Genomic DNA, 18926 nt, shown 5'->3' with positions numbered 1-18926 from the left:
TGACGAAAATGGTGTTATGGCCGGTGCTGAGTTGCTTTGTGAGGGTCGCGACGCTACGGGTGAGTGAGTGGAGAGAGTGAGAGAATGGAGATAGTGAGAGAATCGAGAGAATGGAGAGAATGAGAGAGCTGCGTTCGGCTGTCCTTGAGGGCTGGTATGGATCAGAGACAGAGAGATGGGAGGTGCGTGATGGCCGGAGATGGGAGTCATGAGAGAGGAAGTTGCCAGCGTCGTGAAGGAGAGAGAGAGATCAGCGAATATGTGTGTGTAGAGGATAATGGAGACTCCCCGCAATGGCCGTGTGTGCTCCCGGTGGCCGTCTGTGTACTAGGTGAGAAGCGTGAGGTGACATTTCAAATTCGGGATTCTGGATAGCAAGGAGATGGCTATGGTGGCTGCATATAATGGTGCTCAGGCCGCGAGAAGCGGAAAGGGTGAGTGAGTGGTGCTTGGCTGGTGCATAGGTGAGTAGAGAGTGAGGATGGAGGATGGAGGTTAGAGAACAGTGAGGGACATAGAGAACCGTGCGGGAGATAGAGAACAATGAGGGAGATAGAGAACTGTGCGGGAGATAGAGAACAATGAGGGAGATAGAGAACTGTGCAGGAGATAGAGAACAATGAGAGAGAGAGATGGAAGGATGTGAGAGAGAACTGTGAGGTGGGATGTGTGTAGAGGGTGATGGAGACTCCTGCAGCGCCTGCCCTCTTGCCACTATAGCGATGCCTTTATAGGCTGCTTCCCCTGAAAAAATTACAACCCTAAACCCTTCAAAATCCTAAAAGCTCATGGGTTCCATAAAAGAGCGGCTTGGTGAAAAATACGAACTTAATCCGGAAAATAAAAAGGACTTGGACTCGGAAAAAAAAAAAAAACAGCTTAATAAAATGCTCAATTTTAAAATTAAAAGACCCAATTTAAAATTAAAAGACTCAATTCAAAAATTGAAAAACTAAATTTAAAATTTAAAAACTCAATTTAAAAAATTGAAAGACTCAATTTAAAAATTCAAAGACTCAAATTAAAAATTGGAAAACTTAATTTCCAAGTAAAAAGAATAAAAGAACTCAATTTTGAAGTTTAAAGAGCTCAACTAAAATTTAGAAGAACTCAGTTTTAAAATTAAAATTAAAAGGACTCAATTTTGAAACTCAGGACTCAAGGACTTAATTTTGAAAGAGGGTTCCATTTTGAAATAAAACCGGGACTTACTTATCAAGACTCGGGAATCGATCGGATTTTTCAAAAAAGGGTCCTCCGATTCCCGAGATTCAAAGTCAACTTTTACTACGCCCGATCTCCTAAAAAAGGTTTGGTTAAAATTGGGGTGTCTATAGTACAACATCTATTCTTCCAATTACATATATATGAAACATTGGAAGTGAGCTGCAAGCAAGCATATTTGAGAAGAAACTGAACTAGAACTTTGTAGGATATCACTTTACATTTAATTAGTTTGGAACTTTGCCATGAGGTTCGTTTACAAGTTCTTCCTGATCATTAAAGTTGGTATCAAATAAGCACACAAATTTAGAATTGTATATTATTCTTATGATATACAACTTGCACTGATTACCCAGAGGAGTTTTTCTCTGGGTGCTAAGGCAACACAATCACTGACATTTGAAAGTAATAGAACATATGGACCATTTGATATTGAGCAAGGAGCGTATGTGTCCCTCCTAGTGACAAGACAAGATTGTCAAGTTTCATGGAAGGTCTTGTTCGAATCTTGCTTGACTTGGAATTCATTTAAAGCCTCATTGTATCAAGTACATCCAAACCTCTCATTCATGCATAAAGTTTTGTTGCTAATGGAGGGGACTAAGAAACTTGGCTACTCGGTGGTACAAGTGTAGGCACAACCATGATAGGATGAATGTAAATTGTCCCCTGTTTGGTGTCTCTAGGCAGACGTCATGAGAATTATGGTCAACTGAAGGAAAAAGTGAAAATCATTTTTAATGAACATTTTATTTGTGATCTTGCAAATTATTTCCCCCATTATTCGACAAGATTGTTTTTCAAACAACATAAAGGAAGGGAAGTTTGTTGGATTCCATGGGAGGGAAGGATTGCTTGTAGATGCTTTTGATGTTCATGTTATAGAAGGGAAGTTACTTTCCACCAACACATGACCGAAGTAGTGGTGGGAAGAGCCATACTCTCTTGCCACGAAGTGTTTAGTTCTTGGACCCATGTGTGTTGACACCTTGGCAACCCCACTTGGAATGTTAGAAAGTTAAGCCAAATGAATCATGGTGATCATTAATCAAATTGATGGTCCTAAAATATTAGCACTAAAAAAATATGAAAAAAAAAAAAAATATAACTATAGATCATACATTGCGATAGGTGTCATAAAACAAAATATAACAATTGGTCTATAATAGCTACACAATGACAAAGCATTAGAAAAACACTTCCGCTCCATTCATCTATAATTCAACCTAAGAAAACTCATAAATTACCTCAGACTAGGCTTAGAAAACATATCCTTGCTTAGTAAGCTTACTTCTTGATACAACAAGAAATACACCACTAACCAGATTGTTGTATATGTGTAGGATTGAGAATCCCAAATCAATTGTTATGAATTATCAACTGGTTACTTCTAACCATTGCCCCTAAGTAAGCTTTTTTGGCTTTTAAAAATTGCACGGGACCTGAGTAAAGGTGCTAGTATGTTTATTTCACTTTTTTATTTCTATCCCAAGTCACAACATTGAAGTGCTTTATTTCTCTCTCTTTGAAGGACTGAGATCCAAGCCCCTAATCTTTTAAATATAAGTATATATATATATATATACATATATATATATATATATTTTATATATATTTGTAAAGAGGCGGCACCTCCTTTCTTAAGTTTATTAATAACCTTCACTTATGGCGGAGGAATACCGTGGAAACAAAAGGACACTTGAGGCTTACATAAAAAACACTCTATGCATCAAACCAAACAAAAGAAGAAAACAAACCTATACCAATACCAAAAGGAAACCAACTAAACATACCTTATATAAGTCATACCCATCTTATCCAATCTATACAAACTTTTGATAATTTTAGGAAGTTGACTACTATTTGTAAATAAACTATTCCTCCCCATGACACCTTGTCGAGCCAACACATTTACCACTTTATTCCCTTCTCTATAGAAATGATTTATAGAAAAATCTACTCCTTCCAATACACCAATAAGCTACTCCCAAAAATCCCACAAAAACCATAAAGAGCATTTACTAGATCTTATCCAATTTATTACAATATTCGAATCACATTCAATGTCAATACTGGTATGACCCAATTGTTTGCAAAGCTTTATTCCTTCCATCACTGCTCTCAATTCAGCTTCATTATAGAACCAAAATATTTTGAAAAACCAAAAATAAAGAACCTGTATAGTGTCTAAGGATGCCACCACCACCCGCCGGCCTTGGGTTCCCCAAGTTGCTCCCATCCAAATTTAGTTTCAACCTCCCTTACCTCGGTTTTAGTCATCTCACAAGTTGCATAGTTTTATTCTTTTTATTCACAATCAGCACCTCCAGATTCCGCAATATCCAAACATCAGCATCATTTAAATGAGCCATAACTGTCATGTTCTCACTCAAAACCCCCACCTAATTCTTAATGGACGGCCACACATCTGTACTATTCTCTAATTTTCCCTCCATTCTAGCTACACATCTCTTTCTCCACAACCTCCAAACTACTAAATAAGGAATTAAACCCATCAATGTTCCCAATTGAGAGTATTTGGAAGCCCTATTAAACTACATTTGGACTCTTTCTTTCCATCTTTGGTGCCTAAGGAACGGTATAACTACCTCCACCGAAACCTTCCTCCACACCTCAGCAGCAAGATCTCCCTTATTCAAAACATGCTCCACATCTTCTGATTGCCTCATCTCACAACAATCACATGCCGAAGCAAGTGATACCCCCATCATTCTCACCTTTTCATCAACGCTTAAGCACTCAAAAATAGCCTTTCACATACAGATAGCAATTTTCTTCAGTAACCATTTTTTCCAAACCTACTTTGCCCCATCAAACTTTGGAGCTTTAACTCTAATAGCATCCCATGCCGACTTTGTATTAAAGCAACCATTCTTTTTCGGGAGCCATAGCAGGATGTTCAAAGAGTTTCTAAGTTTCCCAACTCTTTCCATCACTTCTTCCGTTTTATTAAAACCTAGAATCCTTTGCAAAATTTCCACATCCCACACATTTTTAATAATCAAATCTTTTAATCTGATATGTGAATGTGCACCATCTAGAAATTCTGAAAACAAAGGTCCCAAATCCAGAAACTTATCATACCACAATATCTCCTTCTCTAACCTTCTACTTAGATTTACTTAACAGTTCAGACATACACTGTAGAATTTTCCTCCAAAAAGAAGAATCCGATCCATGTGGCCTGCAAAGAGCAATATGTCCTCCTTTAACATATTTAGCTTTAAAAAATCTAGCCCATAAAGAATTTTTTGTTAATAATGCCAACCAAACTTCATAAACAACGACCGTTGCACTTCCGAAATGTCTCTTACTCCTTTGCCCCCCTCCTTCACAGGAACACACAATTTCTTCCAAGCCCTCTATTTCATTTTTTCTTTCTCATCCTTAAATCCCCAGAAAAAAGAGGCAAACATACCTTGTATCTTTTTTATCACCAGTTTCGGGGCATTTAGAACAGCTAACAGATGCAGTGACATGTTCGAAAGCACATGTCTCAATAAAACTAGACGACCTCCTTGAGACAACAATCTACTTTTCGAGCCCTTAATTTTCTTATTGATTTTTTGAATTAAAAGGTCAAAATGACAGCCCTTCAATTTACCATCCACGATCAACACTCCCAAATACGAAAAAGAAAATTTACCTTCAATAAAACCAATCTCTTGTAAAATTTCACCCTTCCTCTGAGCACCCAACTTCTTTGAGAAAAAAATAGTTGATTTATCTTTATTCACCCTTTGGCCAATCCAGCTTTCATTCTCCTTGATCACTTCCATTAATTGACTAACAGATTTTTTACCAACATTTGCAAAAATAACAACATCATCCGTGTACATTAAATGCGATATAATAGGTGTACCAATCAGATGTGCAAACAGTAAAATCCCCTTCTCAGTCCTCTTCTTTTGAATTAATCTAGAAAAAACTTCTTCTATGATGATGAAAATATATGGGGACAATGGATCCCCCTGTCTCAAACCCCTTTTTGACTTGAAGAAACCCCTGTAAGTGCCATGCATCATAACAGAAAACCATGGAATAGAAATACAATTCTGAATCAACTTACAAAAACAATATGGAAAACCAAGAGCATGGAAAATTTGATCTACCACCTGCCACTCCACTCGATCATACGCTTTGCTCATATCAAGTTTTAGCATTATATTACCTCCTCTCTCCCGCCTATGTAATAATTTTGTCATCTCTTAAGCAAGCGTTATATTTTCAAAAATACTCTACCCTTTCACAAATGCACCTTGCTCAAGAGAAATTAAATCACCCATCACTAACGATAGCTTACCAACAAGGATTTTGGAGAATATTTTATAGATTCCGTTACAAAGGCTTATCGAGTGAAATTTATCAAAAACTTAGGATCCTTTACTTTTGGAATAAGAACTATATAAAAGGAACAAAAATACCGAGACAACATATCACCTTTGAAGAAACGCCCTTACCGCTTCCATCACATCATTTTTAATAATCTTCCAGCAGGTAAGATAGAAAGAAGACCCAAAACCATCCGGTCCCGGGCTACTGTCCATAAAAATAGAAGAAATAGCTACATATACCTCCTCCTCCGTCGGTTCTTCCTTCAGCTGTCTTATAGAATCCTCAAAAACCACCGATTGGATAATACTATCCAGATTTGGCATTTGCACTAAACTATTCTGCCCCAAGAATTGCTCAAAATAATTCACAGCCTCATCATGAACTATCTGTATATTTCCCAGCACCGAACCATCAGGAAGCTCCATTGAATTCACACAAGAGTTACGCCTTCTTTGCGCAATCATCGCATGGAAGAACTTTGAATTTTGGTCACCATCAGTTAGCCATTTCTTCTTTGCTTGTTGCGCTAGCCTTATCTCTTCCCTTCTATACCAGACCTCCAATTCAGCCTTAGAAAAAAAGAACTCTTCTTCAATTGATTCTGAGTACTCTGTTTGCAGTACATTCTCATATTTTTCCACCCTTTCTTCCAACTCTTGTATGATACCACCAACACGACTAAAAGTCTGTTTATTCCACACCCTAAGCTTTTGTTTTAGCTTTTTCAATTTACCAGCCAATTTACTAAACCCTGAATCCACCACTATATGTTCTCTCCAAGATGATTCAACCATTTTCAAAAAATCACCATGCAACGTCCACATGTTCTGAAATCTAAAAGCGCTGGCCCATACCTCTCCATATTCACACCCAACTGTAATATGATAAGAGAATGATCTGAAGTATTTCTTTTCAGCAATGATGCCTTAGCTTCACCGGATTTTACAGAAAAAACATTATTAATCAGCACCCTATCAAGTTTCGTCCAACTTTTCATCAATCCTTGATGGCTATTACACCAGGAAAATTGATTTCCTTCGAATCTAAGATCCAATAATCCACATCTATTAATACTATCATTGAATTCAGCCATAGACGAACCTAAGCGAGGTGGACCTCCCACCCTTTCCTCATCTGACCGAATTACATTAAAATCTCCCATAACAACCCAAGTCACATCAACTCGACATCCCCTGAAGTTGTTCCCATAATTCTCTTCTCTCAATATGATAACATTTAGCATATACAGAGGTAAAAAGTAGAGAGCCTCTATCCTTTGTTAACAAAACTGTCAAACATTGATTTGACGCACTCACCCAATCAACCTGAACATCATCTTTCCAGAATAGCCAAATCTTCCCACCTTCCTCTACATTAGAACAAAAATTAGTAAATTGCAAATACACCGCCCACCTTTGTATCTTCTCCTCATCTTGAAAAGGTTTAGAAATAGCCAAAATCGAAACCTTATGATCTTTTACAATTTGTTTTAATCTTCTGTTCATGTGCCCAATCGTCTTATATTCCAAAACATAATTTTGTCAATCATAAGTTCAATTTTTGGGGCACTGCCTTAGCCCTCTTAGACTTTCTCACTTGCCCATCTTCTTTATTTCTTCCTTCCGATACACCCACTGACACATTACCTGGATCAGAGTAATATTCTTTTTGAGTATCAATGCAAACCTCCATATCTCCTTGAGATAACACATCATAATTATCCCTACACACCACACCCTCCTTTTCCCCCTCTCTCTCATCCACCTCCTCCACCAGAACCTCCTTCCCATCCTTATCATTTTCAACTTCTCCCCCACCTTCATCAAAAACTCTGATTTCTTGGGTAGTCCTAGAACAACCACCCAGTTCTATCTACACCCCTAACACCCCTGACTTATGATCTTGAAAACATTCGGCTTTCTCTCCACTATTCTTCTCTATGAAGTTCACTTCATCCACTTTATGTGTGCCCGCATTACTAACCTCATTCACAACTTTATTTTTCTCATTCACATTCTAAGGACCACTTACATCTTCATTCTTTTTCTCCTCCACCCTTTGATCCTAAATCCTCAAAACAGGACCTTCCTTTTCTACTATCACATTTTCTTTTCTACCCACTTCTTTCTAAATCATCCCATCTCCCTCCTTCCTCATACCTACCTTCCTTTTATCCGTAGACTTTACTCCAAACCGGCATACCACATCAGTGTGACATTGCCTACAACATTTATTACAACAGAAACCCCTATTCTCGTATATTACCTTTTACCAACTCTGCTTTTGTCCTACCACGAACAGAAAACCCTCCACAGGATCCTTCTGCAAATCCATTTCAACACACAATCTTGCACTAGTGGCTTGTGTTCTATATAATGTGGCATTATCCGTACTCGAAAATCTACCAAATCTAGTGGCAAAACTCTGTAAATAGTCCAGTCTATATAAATATAAAGGCAAACTTGGTAAGAAAATCCACTGCGGTGCGATCAATGGCTCCTTATTGACGGACCAGTTAAATAGTTGAAATTGGCACCCTGCCACCAATCTTCCTTCTCGTGCCCATGCATGAATGTCCTTTTCATTTACCAAATGCAATGAAACATGATAGTTATCCATAAAACTTATCATTGGAATTTCAGAAAGACCCCAAGATTGGATAATATGCCTTCAAAGGACATCGATAGACGGCTTTGCAAAAATAAATTTAAGCACCAACACAAACTTCAGATTCTCAACAGTCTTTTCCATCTCCACATCCGAGAAAACAAAACCTAATTCCTCATTAATTAGTTTTGGCTTCCTCAAAGGGATTTTGAATTTCGAAGATGGAATTGGCCTCTTCAATGCTTTTGCAAACGATTTTCCTCTAGAAAAACCTTCCCCCTTTCCGACCATATCATCCCCCGAACCACTCCCCGCAACTCGTGAACCATTGTCGGCACCTCCCCTCAACCCTCCGGTAACAACTACCAGAGGCGGCGCGGCCATGGCTAGCGGCTACCTGTTTTCCATATTGTTAAAAAACCAAACTTTATGGAGATAGTAAATGGAATTTGAGTTGCGATGCCGATTGCAAACTCCTTGGCGTGCGGTGTCCCCCAAGATTCCCGGCGGTTCACAGTAAAGAAGACGCCGTTGGCTACGTTGTCATTGTCACCGTGAAACTATGCCGCCATTGTAGGATTGCCGTTGCAGCTTCGTCGTCACTGTTGTAGGTTCGTTGTCGCAGCTTCTTCATCGCTGACGCTGGTACCCTAACCCTCCTTCGCGAATTAAGAGAAGAAGAAACTCGAGAGCTTCCCGGTGGTTCACTGAAGACGCTGTTGGACTTCACAGTCGCGCTACGTTGTCGAAGCCGTTGCAGGTGTCGTTGTCGTCGTCACAGTCGCGGCTTCGTCTACGCCGATGCTGGTACCTCCTTCGCGAGAGCTTCTTGGTGGATCACGGAGACACTGTTGGTCTCACTACGTCGTCTTCCCCGTCACCGTTGCAGATTCCCCGCCATCACAGGTCGTCGTCGCGGCAAAATGCAACCCTCTCCCATGTCAGCGATAGTTTTTAATAGAAAACTCTCACCCCGATGCTGGTACCTCCTTTCACGAGAGCTTCCAGGCGGCAAAGAATGAAGACGCCGTCGCGCGAGCTAGACACCATTGATCGTGCTACGTTGTCTTCCTTGTCACAGTCGCAGGTCGCCGTCGCGGCTTCGTGTCGCCGACGCTGGCTAACCCTAGATTATATGTTGGACCATCTGTTGTTCCATAGTTTTCTAAGTTAAAACAAGAGTTTGTTAAATGAATCCTAAACTCAAATATGTTTTCAAAGGGACAAATTTTAAATATAAGTATATATGCTATGAAAACATCAAGTGAGATTTAATTCTACTAAAAAATAGTGTGTCTGCAATACAACTCAGATGAATTAGATTTAGGGGAGATTAACCTAAACAATCTTAAGCAATTAGGTTGTGGGCCAACATTGTATATCAAGCCTCAACACTCCCCTGCACATGCAGCCCAATAAACATCACCCATTATAGGGAATAATAATTCTTAACAAACAAACATTAATATAGGCAACAAGACTAGAACCTAGAATCTCTTGGCAACCATCGCTCTGATACCATGTTGTAAAGTTGAAGATGGAGTGAAGAAGAAGAGAAGAAAAGAAGAAAGCAAGAGAAGAAAAGGATGTGGCAGTTTCCTGGAGCATTATGTTCAGCTGCAGGTCTTCCTTCTTATATTAAAAATAAAAAAGACTTGAAAGACAGAAATGCCCTGCACTTGCACAGCATAATTACTAAAATAGCCCATCTCTTCTGACAACAGTATAGTAATTATGTGATATTTAATACAATAATATTGTTATTATAATAGATCCATATAACACTTATAATAAAAAAAATGAGTTTCCAAACACTATTTATTTTATTAATACTTATAATTAACACTTATTTTTAGACACAACCAAATAGTACTTATGAATTTAAGTGCTTCTCCAATTCAGTTCTTATCTTTAGAACCTATCAAAATTTAGTTATTTTTTCAGAAAAGTACCCATAAGTGGCTCTAGAAGAAGTGCAACATAGGTGGAATTGAATTAATAACAGACTTTGAGGAAATAAGATAAAAAATTTAATGGCAAAGTTGGTCACAAAATAGAGATCATTTCTTCAACTCTTCAGTCTCCAAACAGATACATGAAAGCTCTTGTGTTGCTTTTAAAAGGCCTTGGCTCTTCAATTCCTGGACCGAAGAAATTGATTGGATCTTTTTGCCTAACAAAGCCTCAGAAGGAAACATCAATAGTCTAATTTGGGCTGCTGCAACCTACTTTGTCTGGAGGGCTAGGAACTCCCTCCTCTAAAGCAAAACTCCATCAATCCAGAGAAGATCACCTAGAAGATTTCACAAGATGTAAAGGCTTGATTGTGCTAAGTGTTAGGGTGTGACAATGTAATGGGGAAAAGGGGGAGTGAGATACTGCTATAATTGTATTCTTCAGGGATTTGGAATGAATATATGAATATCTGTGTTATCGCTTGTATGGTGATTCTCTTGTAGATGAATAATACAAGTAGTTCTTTTCATTGTGGTGTTCTGTTGCCTTGGATTATGATGTCTCTGATTGTTATAGTCTTATTCGGTGTATAAGAATATATTGCGCATGTGAAATCCTATTGTTCCTTGTTTTCCTTGAGTATTGAGACTCACCTGGTGCTCGTGCTTGCAGGCTTGAACGTGTGAGAGTTGGCTGACTTGTCGAGGGAGAGCTCTCAATGAGTGCCACACGGCCCTTACTTGAGTCCCATTTTGGGGGTCCGTGACAGTTGGTATCAGAGCACAGTGTGTGCGAGCACCTTGCGTGGGATTATGAGAAATAAGTCAGGAAGAGTGAAGCGCATTGAGGCGCTTGAGACAAAACTTGCAACCCTGGAGACAACGTGCGGTGACCTCCAAGGGTTGGTGGCAACATTGATAAAAGAGAAAGGCGTGTCAACAGAGCTTGAGGCCGCCGAAGAAAATCCTAGAGAAAATCTCTATGGGGTATCAAAAGTCGTAGAGAGACTTGAGGAACTTGAAAAATTTATTCCAAGTGTGAAATCCCTGGAGAAACGGCCAAGAGAGCTTGAGGCCTTCTAGAAGAGTATCGAGCAGTTGGAAGCCTTTGAAAGCAGGCTACAACATATTGAGGGCATATTGCCATCTCTTTCGTCCCAACGGGGAGAGCCAATAGAGCTTGAGGCCTCCTTACGGGAGCTAACGGATAATCTTGATTTTCTTACAGAAGATGTTAAAGCGTCCAGTACTGCTTTGAAGGAAGATTTGAAGGAGATGGGCAATGTCCAAAGTGCGGTGGTCCAAGTCCAGAGGGATTTACAAGAGATCACTGCAAAAGTGAATGCAATGGCACAGTTAGCCCGATGGCCAGTTGCACATCCAAATGAGAGTTCTCGATGGAAGGTACGAGAATCTAAAAGTTTTGGGGGTACACGAGATGCAAAGGAGCTAGACAATTTCTTCTTTGATATGGAACACTACTTCACGTGCTCCCGAGTGGATTTAGAAGTGGACCGGGTCAATATGGCAACGGTATACCTGGTTGGGGATGCAAAATTGTGGTGGAGAACTAAATGGAATGATATTCAGCACAATAGATGTGTCATTAACACATGGGAGGGGTTGAAACAGGTGTTGAAGGCCCAATTTTATCCAGAAAATGTGGAGTATATAGCAAAGTGCAAAATAATGGAATTGCAACAGACGGGCTCATTAAGGAGTTATGTAAGGGAATACCAAGCCTTGATGTTGGACATTGTAGACATGACTGAATCGGAGAAACTGATTCATTTTCTTCGGGGTTTGAAGACATGGCCAAGAAATGAAATACGTCGGCAAGGTGCTGGTAATCTCTCTTCTGCCCTCGCTGCTGCTGAACGGTTGGATGATTTTTCAGATAATTCTGGGAAGCGAAATTTCCCTACATCCGCCAATAATGATTCCCGTCCCAACAAAGTCTATAAGCCCACAAATGGGGGCAGGGATAGGGAGACAAATAGTTCTTGGAAAGATAAAAGAGCGCCCATGAATAGGGAGTGGAGGGGTGGACGAACGGGGGGTGGAGAGCGTCGACCGATCTCTTGTTTTCTTTGCATGGGACCACATCGAGTGGCGGAGTGCCCCGATCGTAAGGCTTTTAATGCTATAAAGGCCCTTCGAGGGGAAACCGAAACCTCGACGGCAATTCCAGAAGAACAACCGAATATGGTGGGAGCCTTGAGATTTTTGGGGGCATTAGAGTGTCAAGTAATTAACAACAAGTCTCAGGAGAAGGGACTAATGTATGTGGATCTACTTTTGAATGGAAAGAAAATCAGAGCCATGATTGATACAGGGGCCACCCATAATTTCATTGCTGATTCTAAAGCTCAACGGTTAGAATTGCAAGTAGATAAAGATGTGGGTAAGATAAAAGCAGTGAATTCTCCAGCATTAACCACGGTGGGGGTGGTACCTAAAGTGGCATGCCAAATGGGATCATGGTCTGGAACAGTTGATTTCATTGTGGCACCCCTTGACGACTTTGATATGGTATTGGGGATGGATTTTCTTAAAGTGACACGCTCAATGCCGATCCCAGCTGCGGATTGTCTTGTGATAATGGGAAGTGCACCTTGTGCGGTCCTCACAGCCTACAACAATTTCGATGAGAGGAAGTTGCTTTCCGCCCTCCAATTCAAAAAGAGAGTAAAAAGGGGAGTCTTCTTTCGTGGTTCTACCAATAGTTTCAGAAGATGCAGAAGGAGGGAAATATCCACTTGAGATTAAGGAAGTTTTAGAAGAGTTCAAGGAGGTGATCCCGGAACAGCTACCGAGGGTTTTACCACCTCGACGACAGATTGACCACGAAATTGAACTTTTGCCAGGAGTAAAGCCACCAGCATGTGCCCCTTATCGAATGGCGCCGCCTAAGTTAGCTGAACTTAGAAGGCAACTGAATGATCTTATTGCAGCAGGGTTCATCCGGCCTTCAAAAGCACCTTTTGGGGCCCCAGTGTTATTTCAGAAGAAACAAGATGGTAGTTTGCGCTTGTGTATAGATTATCGGGCTCTTAATAAGGTGACCGTGTGCAACAAGTATCCCATTCCACTGATTGCTGATATTTTTGACCAGTTAAGTACAGCTAGATATTTCACGAAACTGGACTTGAGGTCGGGATATCATCAAGTGCGCATTGTTGAGGGAGATGGACCGAAGACCACTTGTGTCACACGGTATGGAGCATTTGAATTCTTTGTCATGCCTTTTGGGCTAACAAATGCACCCGCTAACTTTTGTTCTCTAATGAATCAGGTTTTTCGGGACTACCTTGATCAGTTTGTGGTTGTTTACCTTGATGACATACTGGTTTTCAGCGCATCCTTAGAAGAACATAAAGATCATCTTCGAAAGGTTTTTCAAAAACTCAAAGAAAATCAGTTATATGTAAAAGGGGAGAAGTGTGCTTTCGCTTAAAAGCGTATTAAATTCTTGAGGCATATCATTGAGGAGGGCCAGATTCGGATGGATTCAGCTAAAGTAAAAACTATCAAGGAGTGGCGAGCACCTACATCCGTTAGAGAACTGCGATCTTTCTTGGGTCTAGCCAACTACTACCGAAAGTTTATAGAGGGGTACTCTAGAAGAGTTGTATTGTTAATGAATTTACTGAGGAAGGGGGTACCATGGGGGTGGTCAAAAGAGTGCCAATCAGCATTTGTTGAATTAAAGGAAAAGATTGTAGGAGATCCTGTGCTAATCTTTCCTGATGTGACAAAACTGTTTGAAGTGCAAGTAGATGCCTCAGACTTTGCATTAGGGGGAGTTCTCTTGCAGGAAGGGCATCTAGTTGCTTTTGAAAGTAGAAAATTGTCGAGTGCCAAACGGAACTATACAGCACAAGAGAAGGAGCTTCTTGTAGTGGTACACTGTCTTCGGGTGTGGAGGCACTATCTCTTCGGGTCCGTACAAAGGAAATTGCCCAAAAGCCTACCAATTCACGAAAAATTGGTTGCAAAACATCGAAGTCACCCGAGTTCAGTTAGAAAAAGCATCAAAGCGCATGAAGAAATGGGCTGACAAAGGGAGACGACCACAACAATTTGAAGCTGGAGATCTGGTTCTTGTAAAAGTGCCGCCGGAGACATTTCGCTTTCTTCGTGGCAAGGATAAAAGGTTGTTACGTTGTTACGAAGGTCCAATCAAAGTAATCGAAAAGGTGGGACATGCATCTTATCGGCTTGAGCAACCTGAGTGGATGAAAAGCCACAGACGTCCAGTCCATCCCGTGTTTCATGTAAGCAATTTAAAGCCATTCCACACAGATGAAGCAGATCCGCACTGACAAAAATTAAGGAGATCAACAATTTCCAGAAGGCATCCTGTCACCAAAGAAGTCCAGGAGATCATTGCAGACAGAGTCGTCAATCTAGAAGGTCGTCAACAACAATAATTTCTGGTTCAGTGGTTAGGACTAGGGGAAGAAGAGAATAGTTGGGAAACAGCAGACAACCTTCAGCATGCCATACAGAAGATTGAAGATTTCAGAAATTCGTAGTCAACGACATCTACATCGACATCAGAAGAGTGAGAAGGCCGTCTACAACACATCGACGAGGACATCGATAAATTGAGTGGGGGAGGATGTTAGGGTGTGACAATGTAATGGGGAAAAGGGGGAGTGAGATACTGCTATAATTGTATTCTTCAGGGATTTGGAATGAATATATGAATATTTGTGTTATTGCTTGTATGGTGATTCTCTTGTAGATGAATAATACAAGTAGTTCTTTTCATTGTGGTGTTCTGTTGCCTTGGATTATGATGTCTCTGATTGTTATAGTCTTATTCGGTGTATAAGAATATATTGCGCATGTGAAATCCTATTGCTCCTTGTTTTCCTTGAGTATTGAGGCTCACCTGGTGCTCGTGCTTGCAGGCTTGAACGTGTGAGAGTTGGCTGACTTGTCGAGGGAGAGTTCTCAACGAGTGCCACATGGCCCTTATTTGAGTCCCATTTTGGGGGTCCGTGACACTAAGCCTTTTCTTTGTGATTTTGCTTCCTTTGTTGTTCTCTCTTTGTATTGCTCTCTCTGTTCTAATAAAGATCTCTTAACTTGCTTCACAAAAAAAGTTGGAAGCAATATAAAGTCAGTTACCTCAAGTGGCAAATCTAGGCAGATGTCTTAAACCAAATGCAGCTTTCCGACCACCATAGTGGCCCTATTTATATTCTTTTGACAACCATATGACACTGCTTCTTTTATGGATACTTTGACCTTGAAGTTGCCAGGGCTTTCAAAACAATGCAAATCTCTAGAGCATGAAACCTGTTGTTCCTTTGCATGCATATGTAGAAGAAAAAGTAATTTGCTGTTGTGTCTGTGCGTGTGTGTAAATTTCAAGGCAATTGAAGTAGCATGTTGGTTAGGATTGCCTCCTGACAAAAGGGTTTTTGGGTTTCAACAGGATGTTTAAAAAGTTGGCCTGCATTAGACATTCTTACCCTACCCAAAATCACTCAAGGGAGATGGTGTTTGCAAAATGGTATATTCAAATTTTAAAATATTGAACGTCTTGCCCTCCCCAGACTTTCCATGGTGTGGTTGCCTCGTGCATTGGGAACAACATTTTCTTTCTCACAAGTTGATAATTAAGATTCACTGTGAGATGTTGCATCATCAATGGATGTACCAAAGTTATGGCTGGTTGTTAAATCAACAATGAATGGTTTTACAAAGTCATTAGACTAAATACACATTTTAAAAAGCTTATCCGAGAATGAAAATGTAAAATGATAGAAGATAGATGATGTTTGTAATTTAGTGTAAAAGAAGAGAAATTTTTTTTTACCTTTTCATTCTATGACAATAAACCTTTAGTTGTAAAGATTGACTAAACTCATTCCATAGTTTATGATTTGATTTATTTTTTATTTAGTTTGGGTTTTTTAATTTATTTTTTTCCTTTTTATGGTAAAACATGCAGGAATATTTTAAATGTTGATCATGTGAATCAGAAATTTGGTGCAGCCCAAAGCTTACTTCAATGAGGATTATTGTTGCATCTGATTCTTCCTTTCAATATTCTGGAATAAAATTCATCTGTCGATCAGGAAGGATTGAAAATTTGGTGCAACACGAAGGTACTTTAGAAAGATACTTGAATCCGATTCTGTTTTTGATGTTCTGGAATAAAAGGCACTTGCATCCTTTTCTCTATTCCTTGGGCTGTCTGTAAGAGTGTGAGCATGGGTAACTTGCCATATTGGTAATCCTTCTTGTCCTCTTGCTCCAGAAGAATGGTAAGTTGGTAACCTCAACTAACTAGTTGTAGTCTTTGTTTGATGTCCCTTGAAAGTGTATATCTTGCTTATCTAGAAATTCAGTCAAATATTTTAAGTCTTAAAAACATATGTTTGTGTATGTGTGTCTGTATCTGTGTGTAAAATTCTTTGTAGTGCTTTATTTGTTTGTGAGAATTTGAGGAGTAACATGTAACACAAATCAAATAAAGTTTCGAAGGAAATTTTCATATCTTTTGAAATGGGGTGAAAGGACCAATTCATGGCTTGCCATTCGCAGAGGCTGTCAATAGTTGGAATAAGAATCTTCGCTACTTATATAACATGCAACACAAATCAAATGAAGTTTCAAAATAAATTTTCTTGTCTTTTGAAATGGGGTGAAAGGACCAATTCATGGCTTGCCATTTGTAGAGGCTGACAATAGTTGGAATAAGAATTTTTGCTACTTATATCGCTCTAGTTTCAATTCAATTTCTTTATTATTATTATTTTTTTTTAAAAACTGTAAGGGAAAATTGGGAGATTGATTATATGAAATTTGGTGACCATCACAATGAATCGAGTTTTTCTAGAAGAAAAAAAATGCTATCTTTTGTGGAGTTTATTTTGAGAAATCCAAATCCTCCTTCTGAACACTTCACCTCCATTGTGGTACCCTGAATTAGCTTCTTCCTGATTCATTTTACACCAAGAAATATCCCACTCACAAGCATGCCCAGCCACGCTACATCACTTGTATCTATCCTTTTGATGCTCTTTTTGATCTCACCCTTTAGTTATCATAAGAAATGGTAACCACTAACCAGCAATAGCTATCATTCAGTTTTTATATGAACATATGTCAACCTCTCCTAAGATTTCATACATAAAAGGATGCGGTCTCTCCTGAGGTTCCAAATTCAGAAATCTTTCAGACCTTTCCTGGGTTTGGTATAAAGACTTAGACCTTTTAGGCTTTTGAAATGTCATGGACGTCCCTGGACATTTGATTTTTGAGACACTAGATTTTTGAGACACTAATGCCACCTTCGTTAATTTATTGTTAAGTTCAAGGTGGGGGCATAAGTGTTTGGAAATCAAATGTCAAGACAGAGAATCCATGGGAAATTTGAAACCTATTGTAAATTTTTGGTCTGAAATGTCTTACCCTTCCATAGGGTTTTGCTACCATTATATAGAAGAAGTTTACATAGTGGGTGCCATATTTTTAGGCAAAATTCCAGCACCTAAATGTTGTCAGAATTTCAGGCACATGCTGCTAGAATTTCAGGAACATGTGCCATAATTTCAGGCACATGTTCAGTGCCAGCATGCTGCCTGATTTGCAGCATTATTTACATAAGTACAGAAATTTATCCTATAATCAAGGAGAGTAGATTTACATAATTACAGAAATTCTCCTATAGTCAAGGAGAGTTGACTGGATAAATTTTTGAAACTTTCCAACACTCCCCCTCAAGCTGTTTTGAAGATGTCTTCCTTAGCCAGCTTGCTGATCAAATTTTCAAATTGCTTCTTTGGTAGTCCTTTTGTAAGTATATCTGCTACTTGTTCAGTAGTAGAGATATAGGATAAACAAATCTGTCGACTGTCCAGCTTCTCCTTTATAAAATGCTTGTCGACCTCAACATGTTTTGTTCTATCATGAAGCACTGGATTGTGAGCAATGGCTATGGCAGATTTGTTATCGCAATACAGTCTCATAGGTAGTGGATTAGTGACTTTCAATTCTTCCAATAATTTTTTAATCCACAACACTACACAAACTCCATGAGCAACTGCTCTAAATTCTGCCTCTGCATCTGCCTGACCACTTTAATGCAGTTTATAGAATCCTGAGATATTTAAAGGGAACTCCAGGAAAAGTTTTATTGTTTGAAGACCATAGACATCTACAAGTTAAGGTATACACTGATGCAGATTGGGTTGGGCTTCATTTTCTCTAGGAATCACTTGTTTGTTTCCAGGTCCAGGTTTACTGCTCTTCCAATTTGCTGGTTTTCCATGTAGTTTCCAGCAGGTTTCTCGGGTATGGCGTGGCTTATCACAATAGTCACACCATACTCGAGATTTTTGATTGGGATCTGACCGCTGAACAGAGGCATTAGCAGCAGCCAAAACAGTAGGATTAGCAGCAATCAAAGCCGTGGTTTCAGTTTTGGTGTTGACCTCAGGTTCAGGTCTGGCCAAGGTGGAAATTTCAGACATAATGGAGGCTGAACAGAGTTCAGGCAGTGAGACTTAGGTTTTAGAGGCCATGACTGCCAAAAAGAAAAGAAAATTCAGCAATGAAGGCTGAACAAAACCACCAGCAATGAAGGCTGGCAATGGTAGAAATAAGAACTGAAACTGCTTCTAAAAAATTTCAGCAATGAAGGCTGAACAGAAAAAGTTAAAAAAAAACTCTGTTTTTTGATCTAAAAACCAGGGTAAAGCAGCAAAGAAGCAGCAGTAGGCTCTGATACTATGTAAATTTTTGGTCTGAAATGTCTTACCC

The 18926-nt window shown here is 39.5% G+C and overlaps 2 protein-coding genes across 6 annotated transcripts in view; one reads left to right on the top strand and one right to left on the bottom strand.

Moving 5' to 3' along the window:
• Nucleotides 1-18926, top strand: part of LOC131163094 (pentatricopeptide repeat-containing protein At1g19720) — a 35432-nt gene that overhangs the window by 14228 nt on the left and 2278 nt on the right. Inside the window, exons 3-4 of one of the 5 annotated variants that reach the window (XM_058119811.1) lie at nt 15062-15147; nt 16111-16267. The gene's annotated coding sequence lies outside the window, so the exon portion shown is untranslated. Of the gene's footprint in view, nt 1-10815; nt 14867-15061; nt 15148-16110; nt 16427-18926 lie in introns of those variants that run through there. The other 4 variants (XM_058119814.1, XM_058119812.1, XM_058119813.1 and 1 more) reach the window with 4 other exon arrangements.
• On the bottom strand, nt 5682-6404 carry LOC131162846 (uncharacterized). The gene has a single exon (XM_058119451.1). The coding sequence runs from the start codon at nt 6402-6404 to the stop codon at nt 5682-5684; it is 723 nt and encodes a 240-aa protein (XP_057975434.1).

The sequence above is a fragment of the Malania oleifera genome, chromosome 8 (assembly GCF_029873635.1).
Source record: "Malania oleifera isolate guangnan ecotype guangnan chromosome 8, ASM2987363v1, whole genome shotgun sequence".
Classification (NCBI taxonomy): Eukaryota; Viridiplantae; Streptophyta; class Magnoliopsida; order Santalales; family Ximeniaceae; genus Malania; species Malania oleifera.
The sequence above is the reverse complement of the archived record's forward strand: the minus strand, read 5'-3'. Positions and strand labels throughout refer to the sequence as shown.

What these genes read in the sequence shown, in the direction of transcription:
- LOC131162846 (XM_058119451.1), bottom strand. Translation starts at nt 6,404, where the DNA reads ATGTGGACGTTGCATGGTGATTTTTTGAAAATGGTTGAATCATCTTGG.